The sequence below is a fragment of the Dromiciops gliroides genome, chromosome 2 (genome assembly GCF_019393635.1).
Source record: "Dromiciops gliroides isolate mDroGli1 chromosome 2, mDroGli1.pri, whole genome shotgun sequence".
NCBI lineage: Eukaryota > Metazoa > Chordata > Mammalia > Microbiotheria > Microbiotheriidae > Dromiciops > Dromiciops gliroides.
In genome coordinates, this window is record NC_057862.1 from 148,962,674 (window position 1) to 148,976,512 (window position 13,839).

Consider the following 13,839-nt stretch of genomic DNA (forward strand, 5'->3'; position numbering starts at 1 on the left):
AGAAAAAGAGGAAGTGAACAGAGCCACTTGGCCAGGGTGGGACGGAGTCAAGTGGGAGAACAACAGTCTAAGAGGGACCCGGCCAGGGCCAAGGATGATGAGGGAAGAAGGAGCATATTTTTGGAGTCACATTGGAAGGATTCACCTTCCTTTCTCTCTCTCTCTCTCTCTCTCTCTCTCTCTCTCTCTCTCTCTCTCTCTCTCTCTCTCTCTCTCTCTCTTTTTTTAGTTTTTTTTTTTTTTAAAGAAAATTAACCCCGAGTCATGAAGGTATCAGGGAGCTGGCTATAAGGATTGCCAGAGGAGACACCCTCTCCACATTACTCCCATGGAAGCATCTCTTGCAGTAGGATCAGGCCTAAGTGACCTGAAGGAAAAAAGGGCATATTCCCTAGCAGTGGCCTCCAGCCCAGATAAGCACTGGGGGAGTGAGTGCCCTTGGAGGCTCTGGTCAGACACAGCTTGATAGAAGAAAACTTTTCTTTCACCTGAGATTTAAGAAGTCACCATTCAGAACCTGACAGATACTGGCTATTGTCCAAATGCGGCCAGCTGGGGCACCTTGGAGGGGGTATGGTAAGACTTGGCAAACTATCCTTCATTGGTGGGACTGGGGCTGGGCACTTCATCCCGTTGGGGTGGGATGCCTGCAGACAGACAGGACATCTCAGTGATCTGTTCTTCCAGGATGCTGAGTTCATCAGGTGGAAGGGTCGAGAGCTGGGTCTCATCACATGGGGCCGGGGATCCGGGGTCCAGCTAAGGGAAGAGGGAAAGGGCAATATTAGGAACAGTACCTCCCCACTAACCCCAGTACTGATATTAGGAACAGTACCTTCCCACTAACTTCCATAGGGAAGCTGCAGTTCACCAAGACTGAGTACCTCCAAAATTTAATGCATGGGCTGACTATGTCTTACTGTAGTAGAAGCAGGTGCCTCAGCGGGTACTTCTCCTTTCCTGCTCCTACCACCCAGTTCCCAACAAGAACCAGGGGGACTAGAGGTGCAGGCACTATGAGGAACCCTTACCGCAACTTTCCTGCCAGTGTCCCCCCTTCTTCTTTCCCAGCCTGGGACTGTTGGGAGGAGAATGAGACACCCTCCCCCATCCCCCAACAATTCCCACAGTCCATGGGAGGGAACTCAGAGCCCATGTCTCATTTTCCTCCCAACAGTCCCAGGCTGGGATTCTTCTCCCTACAACCCAAGGAGAGGACATAACTGCTTACATTACTTGGATCAACAAAGACTTACCAATTAGAATTCTTTAGTAAGATGGAAGACTAGCAGACATCACTATCTGCTATGCCACTGTACCCTAAAGTCCACTGAGGTACCCTAAGGGCTCATAGGCTATGCCCTTTGGCCCACTGCACTGTTCCATTCACCCTGCAGCTAAACCGTCCTGTACCTATTGTCTTCCTCATTTCAAGAGGGAGCTCCCTGAGAACAGAGACATCTTGCTTTTCCATTGGTATCCCCAAAGTACTTAGTACTTTGTACATAATGCATGCTTAATCAGCTCTTTTATTCATTCATTGCTAAATGATCCCAGATAGCTGGCTTAGCCTCTTTTGACTTCAGTCGCTTAGTAAGAGGACCAAGGAGCACAGTCCACAACAGGGGTTAGTGTCTAGAAGGAACTCAGGCATGGGAGAAGCCTGAGGGCAGCTGGGGCTTGGGACAAGTGATGTGTCTAGGAGTCTGCCATCAGATGGCCACAAGTGAATTGGTCAGAATATTAATCCTTCTGCACGTAAGACTATGCTCCATGCCTCCTAAGCAGACACCAACACGTGCAGTTCTCTTGCTAACTTACCATAAGCCTGTTGCTCTGCTGCCCCGAAGCCAGAGAGAGTGGGAAAAGCTGCTCCAGTTCATTCATATCCAGACGCTTTTCATCCCCTCCAAGTTGGCCTCGGTCTCCTTGGCCCATTCCATTCAGAGCCAGAATGCCTAGGTCCCTCTGGCTCCGGGGCCCCTGGGGTGGGGACAGTTGATCCTCCACATCCTTACACTGGAGGAGCCTGGGGGGAGACACATGCACAATCTAATTCAAGAATCTCTTATTAAGGGGGCAGCTAGGTGGCACAGTGGATAAAGCACCGGCCCTGAATTCAGGAGGACCTGAGTTCAAATCTGACCTCAGACACTTGACACTTACTAGCTGTGTGACCCTGGACAAGTCACTTAACCCCCATTGCCCCGCAAAAAAAAAAAAAAAAATCACTTATTAAGCATCTGCTATGTGCCAGGAAGTAGGCTAGGGATGGGGTTAAAAATAAAACAGGAATAATGAAACAACACCTGCCCCTCAAGAAGCTTACGTTCTGTTGGAGAGCTATAATACAGAGACAAAGAGGGGCAGCTAGGTGGTGCAGTGGATAGAGCACTGGCCCTGGAGTAAGGAGGACCTGAGTTCAAATCTGGCCTCAGACACTTGACACTTACTAGCTGTGTGACCCTGGGCAAGTCACTTAATCCCAATTGCCTCACCAAAAAAAAGAAAAAAGAATACAGAGACAAAGAACAAGAGGAAAGACATACTGAGACAGAAATGTAGAGAAGGGAAGGAGGAGTGAGAGAATCATAGAAATGGTGATCAAAGAATTGGTAGAAAGAGAGAATGACAAAGACAAAGACAAAGAATGAATGAAATTCTTTGTTATGAGGAGTACTCTGTGACAGGAGAGGGGGGAGGGATACAGGAGAAACTTTACTTGATGGAAAAACAAAAGATAGTAATAACATTTTATTTTCCAAAAATCGAATGAGAAGTATTGAGTAAAGGAGAAATAATTAGGAAGGCAGATCAAGAGAGCAGCTAGGGGCAGGGCAGTGGATAAAGCACCGGGGCCCTGGATTCAGGAGGAACTCAGTTCAAATCCGGCCCCAGACACTTGACACTTACTAGCTGTGTGACCCTGGGCAAGTCACTTAACCCTCATTGCCCTGCCCACCCCCCCCCCAAAAAAAATGCAGGTCAAAAACATATGATTGAAGGAGAAAAGACAGTGAATAAACTAAATGGATAAAATGACTAAGCTGAACCTCTGTCCATCATTTTCTGCCCATCCTCCATCTAAGCTGATCCTTCCTTTACCCCCAGGCTGGGTGTCCCTAGCTTGGGCACAAAACCCAACCAAATCCTCCCCTCTCTACAGTTAGAAGACCTGGCAGGAAGAGGTTGTCTCCCTCCCGACCCGGGACTCCCCAGCAGTAAAACCCTCTCCTCCAATCACTCCCTCCTGCTCCTTCTTCTCCTCTCCCTCCCCATCCCTGGCCCACCCTGGCTCCTACCTGCCCCTGTAGCCAAACATAAGGAAGAGGACACAAAAAATGATGCAGGTGACTCCGATGTGGATGCCAATGATGATGCCTGTGGCAGAGGTCTTATTGCTTGTCTCATCCTTCCTGCAGTCACAGGGGGGACTCAGTGCTAAAACAAGGGCGGAGGAAGGAGGGCCAGGTTAGGGGGACTACAGTGACTCAGTCTCTAGGATCTCCTTGCTCCCTTCCCCCACCCTATGATCTCGGCTATTAGTCTGGGCAGAGCTAGGAGCCGAGCAGAGCTCCAGCCAACTCTGGAGCGCCGGCCCACAACCCCAAATCCTGATCCTCCAAGATGCCAAATCGCCACAGACTTCCTAAACTTCTGGGCTCAGTGTCTTCCCTCTTGTGCTCCATTTCCCTTTACCTGTCCTCTCAGAGGCTCCCCTCAGGGACACAAATCGGACGGTGGCATTGCCATCCCCGTGTTGGTTGTAGGCCAGGAGCTTCACTTCATACACCTCAGTTGGATCTGTGGGCAAAAAGGGAGGGGCTCCTTAGAGCAGAGATGGGTACCAAACCAGCCTGCACCAGGGGGATTTGTCTTCTTAGGGCTAGAGGGCTCTGGGCGTAGCCTGGGAAACCAGAGGCCATGGTTTAGGAAGGAGTGACAGGGATAATGGATAGCCTACTTATAGCTACTAAACAAATCTTGCTAATGTACAATTCTCCATGGGGCACTCCTCTGCTCAAAATCTTCCGCTTGTTCCCTATTGCCTACTGAGTACTGTTTCCTTGTCTGGCATTCAAAGCCCTCCTTATGAACAACCTCCATAGAACTTCTGTTCTAGCCACACTCGACCACTCTACTTTCCAGGCTCTGTGTTTCCTGTGCCTGCAATACAATTCCTTCCCCTCTTCACCTGCTGAATTTCTACCTGCTTCAACTCCAATGCCATCTCCTTCATAAAGCTTTCCTCAACCATACCAGTGGTAATGACCTCACACAGACCTTTGTTTGCATCTCTCTAAAGCATTTATCATGTAATCGAGTATATTATGGTTATCTATATTTGTGTCATCTCTTATTGCTAGACTGGAAATTAATTTAAAGTTTATATCTCCCTTGGGGGATATAATGAAGACTTGGATTAAGTGACCTCCAACAACTACACACCACCCCTTTTGCACCATACTTTGGTCAATAAGGCGTAGTTTGTGATGTCTAATGAGGGCAAATAGCTCACCCCTCACCAGCCCAATCAGCCACCATATGTTGGTTCATGGTGACTTCATAGCTCCTTTACTAAGCACACTAAAACACACACCCACCTTTACCATCACTGTGTACCATTCTTCCTCACATTACTGACCACCCCAACAATCTCATACCACTCCCTTCCTGACAAGACCATGAGGTTAGATCCACCCAGATGGGTGGTGAGACTCCCTGGGCTCCCTTACCCAGCTGGGTGATGTTGTAGGCTGTGAGGGTTCCTGGCAGTACAATGGGCCCTGTGAAGAGCGCTTGACTTGCTGGGCGGTAAAAAAGCTTGAAACCACCATCACGCTGTGTCAGCTTGGGGGACAGTTCCCATAGTAGCTGGACAGAGGAGCTGCTCAGAACTCGGATAGAGACTGGAGGTGGGGCAGGAACTGGAGAGGGGTGGGTGGGTTTAGAAGGAGACAGAAACAGAACAGCTAAATGTAAGTACCAGGTCCTCCTTCTCCCTAAGAGTATAGACCTACACCCAGCCTTCCTAGCACCTTCTTCCCCTGCCTGAGACCCCAGTTACTACCTTGTCACCACCTCTGGCTTCAGGATTCCCAGTGGTCCATCCTCCCCATCTCTCCCTCCCCTTCCACTGCCAAGGTCCAGTACTTACCCTCTCCCAGAGTGCTGGCCAGGGTGGGGACAGAGGCCAAGCTGGCTCCCCGAGGAGTATAGGCCTTGATGTAGAAGCTATAGCTTGTCGAAGGTTCCAGGTCACTCACCAGCTGCTGGAAGGTACTCTTGCTAACAGCTTCTTGATATTCCAGCTCAGGGGGGTCTGAGGAATGTGAAGAATAGAGGAAAGAGTGTAAGAGTCCAAAGGGAGGCTCTGGAGTGAAAAGTTCCCAAGCCTTGGGAAGAGAGCCAGGTTCAGAGGGAAAGCCAGTGGGGGAAAAAGTAGAGACTCAGAATATGGGAGGAGGGAGAAACCAGTATTGGGAAGGGGAAAGTAGATAAGGGGCAGCCAGGATAGGGAGAGAGCCCCATATGGGAATTGCAAAAGTATAGCAATGTAGGGGCAGCTAGGTGGCACAGTGGATAAAGCATGGGCCTGGGATTCAGGAGGACCTGAGTTCAAATTCGGCCTCAGACACTTGATACGTACTAGCTGTGTGACCCTGGGCAAGTCACTTAACCCCAAGTACCTCACAAAAAAAAAGAAGGAAAGGGAAAACCAGGATTGGGGGTGGGGGGAGGAGAGCCCCAAAATAATGGGGTAACGATAGAAAGAAGGGGACAGGGAGATTCAAGTTGAGGGATGCCACCCCTGGCCCCACCTGCTGCCTTCCTGATGTGTAGGACGTAGCCAATGATCTCCTTGGTATTCAGCAGTGGCTCACTCCAGGACACACGGACAGAAGTAGCAGACACAGAGACAGCACGTACATCCCGGGGAGGGCCTGGGAGGCCCTCAGCCCACAGCACAGTCAGCCGGGCGCTGGCCTGGGAGGACCCGGCACTGTTCTCAGCCACACACTGATAGATGGCCTCATCTTCAGGGCCAATCCCCGAAATGGTCAGTGTGCTGGAAGGAAAGAGAGATGGAGAATAACAGCAGTATAGTGGAGAAGATTCCCATCCTCCTGCATAGATGCCACTTAGAACTTTCCAAAGCATTTTTTATATCCACTTAATCATTTTGAAATTGCCAAACTCATGATTTCATCCATCTGGGGGCCTTCCAGGGGTTGAACCTTCCCCTACTGACACATAGTCTTAAGAGAGTTGCCTGGGGCACTGAGATCTTAAATAAATTGGCTAGACTTGAACTCTGGGCTTCCAGACTATAAGGCTGGCCCTCTATTAACTATGTCATGTCTTTTTCTGTTAGATCTAACAGAATTAGTGTAGGCAGATAGGGCAGCTGTCATTAACCCCATCTGTTTCAGTTGAAGGAACTAAGGCTGAGACTAAGGCTGTCTACAGAAAAGTCAAGACCAGAACCCAGTTCTTCTGGTTCTTAGGAATGATCTCTTTTGATCATACCCACTGCTCTCTGTCCTAGTTAAATGAAGACACTACCTTACATGTGAAAGTAAGCTCTGATGAGCAATTCTCCATGTATGCTGAGGCATCACTATTTTGCTGATTACAGACAGATCTCCCCTACCCCCAATTCCTTCCTCCCTCCCTCCCCCCTCCCTCCCTTCCTTCCTTCCTTCCTTCCTTCCTTCCTTCCTTCCTTCCTTCCTTCCTTCCTTCCTTCCTTCCTTCCTTCCTCCTTTCCTCCCTACCTTCCTATCTATGTGATGTGTGCCCAGACATACCCCAGCTCCTCCTGAGAAATCTAATAAACCTTGTCTGTCTTCTTGTGGACTTCCTAAACAAGATGTGAATTCCCTAGGAATTCTGTTCTGGTACTGACTCAAGTTCCCGTCTAGTTCACTCATTTGATTTGTTATTCTTGGACCTGGCTTTTAAAGGGGTAGGGGGATGATGATGCTAGATGGCACAGTGGATAGAACACTGGATCTGGAGTCAGGAAGACCTCAGACGCGTATTAGCTGTGTGCCCCTTGGGCAGGTCACTTCACCTCTCTTTGCCTCAGGTTCTTCATCTATAAAATGGGGCTAAAAATAGCACCTGCCTCCCAGAGTTGTTGTGAAGATAAAATAAGATAATATTTGTAAACACTTAACGCAGTGCCTAGGACATAGTAGATGCTATATAAATGTTAGAAATTGTTATCATTGTTGTTATTATTACTTCATTTTTAAAATGGAGCTGAAAGGAAAGGGTTATTTTATTCTGTAGTAACCCTGAGTTAATTCTTCTTACACGGGAGAACAGTGAGGCCCAATGGAAAGGAAAGGAGTTGTCTTGACTACTTAAGGGCTCAGATACCAGTTCTTTGCATTTTTCTTATAATAAAACTTGCCCTGTCTTTGATGTTTTGTTAGCTTCAGTGCTTGCATAGAAGTCAAGTATCCATCTAGACACAAGGCTGATCCTACTTTCCCCAGATAAATCCTGAATGGGAGCATGAGCCAAAGAGATTTATGATTAGGAAGCCTCTAAGATATGAACGCAGTTCCATATTTATCCAGACTTTTGAGCCACAGGTTACACACATGTTTTCTTTTTCTTTTTCTTTTTTTTGGCAGGGCAATGAGGGTTGTGACTTGCCCAGGGTCACACAGCCAGTAAGTGTAAAGTGTCTGAGGCTGAATTTGAACTCAGGTCCTCCTGAATCCAGGGCTGGTGCTTTATCTACTGTACCACCTAGCTGCCCCCTTACATATAAGTTTTCTAAAAAGGTATATGCAAAATGGATGTTGTAAGTAAAATCACACGTTTAAATGAACTAGGAATGTTGATCTATGGTGAGCCTGTGATGACTCTTTCAGAAAAGCCAAGAATCCTTCTGGAAAATGAAATTATCCACTGAACCCTCTCTCACCCTACCATGTGTCCAAGTTTCCAAATACTGCATGGGGTTTGCTTAGAGCCCCACCTATATTCATGTAGCAAACACTTACTGGAGGACCCCCTTTTGGATCTGCCCCTCCTACCTCTATCACTCAAAAGCACACCTGTTCTATTTTTTTTTTATTTTATTTTGCAGGGCAATGAGGGTTAAGTGACTTGCCCAGGGTCACACAGCTAGTTAAGTGTCTGAGGCTGGATTTGAACTCAGGTCCTCCTGAATCCAAGGCCAGTGCTTTATCCACTGCACCACCTAGCTGTCCCCAAGCACACCTGTTCTGAACATAACTAGTACCTGTTACTCTGCTGGCCTATGTTGAAGAAAATTCTTTTTCAAGTTTAAGGTACTTTATAAAAGTTAATATGAACAGGATGCTATCAGAAAAACCTGGAAAGACCTACATGAACTAAAGCAGAGTGAAATGCACTGTATACAAAATTACAGCAATAGTGTAAGATGATCTGCTGGGAAGCATGTGGTTATTTTCTGCAAGGCAATGATCCAGTATAACTCTGAAGCACTTATGAAAATTGCAATCCACCTACAGAGAAAGAACTGATGGTATCTGAAAACAGACTGAAACACATTTTTTTTTCCTTAATCTTAAGTTTTGTTTTTATCTGTTTTCTCTCATAACTAGCTAATATGGAGATGTTTTCCATGACTACTCATGTATAACTTATATTGAATTGAGTTCTTGGAAGTAGGGGGTGGAAAGGGAGGGAGGAAGAGAAGTTGGAACACAAAGCTTTAAAAAAATTGATGTCAAAATTTGTTTTTACATCTAATTTGGAAAATAAAATTCTAAACAGAAAAAAATATATAAAAAAATAACTAGTACCTGTTATTGTTCCTGAGACGAACATGACCTCCAGGGCCCAGGACCTGTCCATTCTTCAGCCACGTAACATGGGGGGGTGGCTCCCCCTGGGCCTGGCAAGTAAACATTGCTGTGGTTCCAGCTGGGCGGGAGATAGACTGGGGATGCTGGATGAACTCTGCAGGGGCTGGTGGGAGGGAGAGACAGGCATGAAGAAGAAGGGTGGGGGCAGCTAGATGGCGCAGTGGATAGAGTACCGGCCCTGGAGTCAGGAGGACCTGAGTTCAAATCCAGCCTCAGACACTTAACACTTACTGGCTGTGTGACCCCAGGCAAGTCACTTAACCCCAATTGCCTCACCAAAAAAAAAAAAGAAAGAAAGAAAGAAAGAAAGAAAGAAAGAAAGAAAGAAAGAAAGAGAGAAAGAAGAGAAAGAAGGGTGAGGATGGGGAGGCAGGAAAATGGGAGGGAAGAAGGGCAGGAACCCAGAAATTTCTGGATGACAGGACAGGCTCAGAAATAACGTCTCATCTCCGATGACTAAAAAGAGGAGGGTATTCCATTCCCTAAGGCTCCCAAGCCTCCGATGTTTCTTCCTCCTAGGTTTTTCCTGCTATTGTGTCTTGCTCTCCCCATCTTGGTCCCTACTGACCCTGATCCTCACTGATCCTTCATCCAGTTTCCTTAACTTCCAGCATATACACACTCCATGATTTTGTCCTCTATCAGGTGGAGATGGGGAAGAGGGGAGTTGGTGAGAGGTGAGAGATTTTGGAGTTAAGGCGCCCTGTGCAGAATCTGGGAGCATCCTGGCTGGATCCTTCTCCAGGCGTATATGAGAGATGCTTCCACTTTAATGCCAATGCCTGACGTTTCTATCCGAAAACGATCAAGCTGAGCTCCCCATTCGGAAATTGTTAAATAAATAAATGTGCTAATAGGTTTGGCTGTTCCTTGCAGGCTATAATGACTTGGAAGATGGATGGCCCATGAGCACCACCCCCTGCTACCCGCCTGCCTGCATTCCACTTCCCACCAATCCTGAGGCAGAAGGCTCCATTAACACTCCACAAATGAAACGCTCCGTCACTTTCATTTAGACAGATTAGTAGCACATGGAATGCTAAACAAGCGAGCATTTAAGTCACTAATTTTCTCTTTACCCCCATCTCCTACCCACAGCTCTCATGAGGAAACAACCAAGGATTAACCCTGAAAACTGAAATATGGGTCCAAGCTCTGGCTCTGAGGGATAGCTCACTGTGGAGGCAAGGATGCATGCAGATCCAATGTGATTGGTTTTTGTTCTTAATCCTGTATGTGATACTATATAGTAATGGAACTAATGATTACTCTATGGTAATGGTCCTAGAAGGGTAAGTGGAAAGACCTTGGGTATATAGAGGAAGATTCTATAAGTCTGGGAGCCTGTAGAAGTGTGCGGGCAGCAATAGCAATATTGTATGAAGATACAGCTGTGATAGACTCAGCTCTTCTCAGCAATACAATGATCCAAGACGAGGCCAAAAGACTCATGATGGGAAATGCTCTCCCCATCCAGAAAAAGAACCATGGAGGTTGAATACGGATAGAATCATACTATTTTTACTTTTGTTGTTGTTTTTTGTTTGTTTTTTCTTTCTCATGGTTTTTCCCTTTTGTTCTGATTCTTCTCTCACGACATGACTAATATGGAAATATGTTTATCATGATTGTACTTATAACTTATATCAGATTGCTTGCTTCTTGGGGAGGGGGGAGGGAAGGGAGGAAGGGAGAAAAATTTGGAACTTAAAATCTTACAAAAATGAATGTTGAAAACTCTCTTTGCATGTAATTGGAAAAATAAAATAAAATACTCTTAATCCCCCCAAAAAATAAAATAAAAAGGAGTGTGGGAATGATGAGAATAAGGAGATAAAGATGAGGGATGGAGACAAAGGATGGGATTGAGAAATAGGAATGAAGGATGAGGGACGAGGGATAGGGAAATAGGGCGAAAGGTGGGTGGGGGGCACGTGGGATGGGAGTGAGGATAAGAATGGAACTAATGATGGATGAGCATGCAGGGTGGGAATTCAGATGAGGATCAAAGAAAGGAATGAGTGGTGGGGCTAAGGAAGAGAGCTCCTCTCTCCTTTGGTCTCCCCTCAAAGTCCGTACCTTGAACTACAAGCCGGCCCTGGGCTGTACGTCGTACCCTTGTGCCAGGCCTGTTGGCAGCACAGACGTAGACTCCGGAGTGCTGGACAGTGACGTCAGAGATGATGAGGTTCCCCGTCCCCAGGACCTGGATCCCCTCCACTCCAATGGGGCGGCCATCTAGACAGGAGAGGGTATGGAAGCAGGCAGAAAGAGACATGGCAGGGAGAGGGGAGGGAAGAGTCAGAGAGGCATTGAGAGGGAAGATGATGGTGGTATTAATTGTCCCCCAGTTCTTCTTCTCGCACCCTGTTTCCCAAAGGATGGTGAAACCCTGACCTTTTGGTTTCTCTTCTCCTCAGACTGGAGGATGAAAGAACCAGCATGACAGAGTATTGAGAATACTAAATCAAATGTTAAGAATGCTGGTTCTAATACCATCAATGTCACTGCCAAGCTATATGACTTTAGGCACCTCAGTTTCCCTCTCTGTAAATTGAGAGACGTAGGCTAGACAGTCCCTAAGGCCCCTTCTAATTCAAACACAATGGGATTTTCTCATTGGCATCTTGCTGCAACAGCAGGGGGCGGGGTAGGGTGGGGTGGGGGAGGAGGATGGGGTGGCAGCAGCCCTGCCACTGGCTGTCCTAATGGTCACTTAGCTTGTTAGGAGTTCTTTGTCCAGCTCCTTGCCCTGGGACCTGAGCACTCCCCCTCCCCAGGAGCGGATCAGTACAGTCATAATACACATGGACAGCTCCCCATTCAGCCCCTGAAGTGGTGAAATTTACTCTATTATCCATCCCCCCTCCCCAGTTACCAATTACTTGGCTGCTACAATGTGGTACGGTCTCCTTCATGAATACTTACCTACCCTCCCCTACCCCTCCCACCTCCTCCTTTCCCCCTTTCTCAGGGATGGTGGTGGCGCACGGTCACTCTTTTTTCCCCCTCTCCTTCAGTAACTCAAGGATTCAGGCAGTGGGTAGAGGGGGGGAAGGGAGGGGGGGGGAAGCGGGCAACCAGGGATTGGAATGCTGGGACTCCAGGCTTAGGGGTGGGAGATTAGAGGAGTCTGGTGAGGATCCAGAGCAGGACAGAGGCTCCAGGCAGAGATTGGGAGGCTAGGACAATAGTCCTGTGGGGTTAGCAGAGATTGAAATCTGTCTAAGGTAAGGAACCAAGGTCGGAGATCAGGAGCTAGGCTGAAAGCAGAGTCGTGTACCCTAAAGGGGCCAAGTACAGATAGGACTCTGGGAGTCATATGTAGTTGGCTGCAGGGATGGTGGGGGGTGGGGCTAAGGTTAGCCCTAAAATAAGGTAGGATGATGAAACCCAGACACTATGACGTTTGCTCCCAGGGCCAGAGGATCCAATGGCTAGCCCAGCCACCCACATCCCATCATGCAGGGTCAAGTCATTGGCCTACTATCCATAAAGAGCACAGAGTCCACAGAGAACAAATAGAATTTGGAGTCTCCAAGTAATTGAACAAGACCAGCACTCCAGGGTTTATGGGATGGGAGAATGGGGCTCACCAAGTCGGCTCCAAGACACGATGGGGCGGGGGTTGCCTGTGGCAACACACTCCAACACAGCAGTCTGGTGCACAGTCAGGGTCAGGTTCTCAGGCCCCACGAGGATCGTCGGCTCCTTGTAGGCACTGGAGCCAGAGCCTGGGAAGACACCACCATGTTCTCCTTCCTGACTTAGCTAAAAGCTACCGTGGGAGTCACACCCTGCTGGACCTCTATTCTGACAACTCAGTGTGCACAAGCAACGGAGGAGGAAGCTGCAACTCAAGAAGACTCATCCCAGAGTCTAGAACTCAGGGGAAATAATAGCCACCAACCATGGGAAGACACTTCCTGCAAATGAACTCCCCTCTCCCCTGTTTGTGGAAACGAGGCCTCAACTCAGAGTTGAATGATGGAGGAGATATTCGAGCTGAGCAGTCATCCTGCCCTACCCCAACCCCACTCACTAAGTCCCAGAGGCCATTCTGAACTCAGGAACACCTAGGGCATTCCAGGGATACTCCCAAGGTTTGAACATCTTCTGGCTGAGTCCAGCATGACCCAAAGTCTGGGTTCAAAGTCACCTCAATCTATCCCTGCAGTCCTAGATTTGCGAAGCTCTTTATATATGTTATTCCACTTTCTCCCCATAGCAATCCCATATTACAGAGGAAGAACCTAAGACTGAAAACAGTTAAATTACTTACCCAGGGTCACACAGTAAGTATCTGAGGCAGGATTTGAAGTCAGGGTTTCCTGACTCCATGTCAAATACTCTATTCACTCTACCACCTAGCTGCCCAAGTCTTATTAAGTTGTATCCTGCCTCACAGGCAACTATATCATTATAGCTTCCACACACACACACACACACATTGGATCAAGCTGGTAATTAGGAGATGGGCTTCCTTTAGCTAAAGTAGAAACTCTCTGAGAGCAGGGACCAATTCTTTTCTTTCTTATGGATTCCCCATAGCAAGTAGTATAACACTCTTCAATAAATAGATGTTCAGCTTGTGCCTATTAACTACATCAATGGTTATCAAATCTTTGGGTCCCCTTTTATACTCTTAAAATTATTGAGGACCCCAAAGAGCTTTTACTTATATGAGTTATATCTATCAACAGTTACTATATTAGAAATGAAAACAACTTAGTATTATTATTCTATCATCCTACATTCAATGTGAAAACGTTTGAAAATTTAAAAATATGGTCAACAGTTTTAATTCATTGAAGGTATTATTTTATTATTTTACTTTAAATAACTAGGAATTTTTCCTGAAAACTCTCTCTACCTCTTCTTGAGCTCTATGTTGTTTTAATAATATGATTAATAAATATTTAAATAATGAAAAAACAAGAAAATAGTTTTGATCTTGAGGACC

The 13,839-nt window shown here is 47.0% G+C and overlaps 1 protein-coding gene across 1 annotated transcript in view; it reads right to left on the reverse strand.

The window, feature by feature from the left end:
- Positions 1-202: 202 nt before the first annotated feature.
- The window catches only part of IGDCC3 (immunoglobulin superfamily DCC subclass member 3), a 73,442-nt gene continuing 59,805 nt past the window's right edge, over positions 203-13,839 (reverse strand). The window contains exons 5-14 of the mRNA XM_043986444.1: positions 12,473-12,610; positions 10,956-11,114; positions 8,814-8,979; positions 5,823-6,070; positions 5,159-5,323; positions 4,737-4,928; positions 3,700-3,804; positions 3,303-3,441; positions 1,822-2,029; positions 203-759 (exon numbers count right to left, since the gene is read on the reverse strand). Coding sequence (XP_043842379.1) covers positions 592-759; positions 1,822-2,029; positions 3,303-3,441; positions 3,700-3,804; positions 4,737-4,928; positions 5,159-5,323; positions 5,823-6,070; positions 8,814-8,979; positions 10,956-11,114; positions 12,473-12,610 — 1,688 coding nt within the window. The 3' untranslated portion in view covers positions 203-591. The remainder of the gene's footprint in view (positions 760-1,821; positions 2,030-3,302; positions 3,442-3,699; positions 3,805-4,736; positions 4,929-5,158; positions 5,324-5,822; positions 6,071-8,813; positions 8,980-10,955; positions 11,115-12,472; positions 12,611-13,839) is intronic.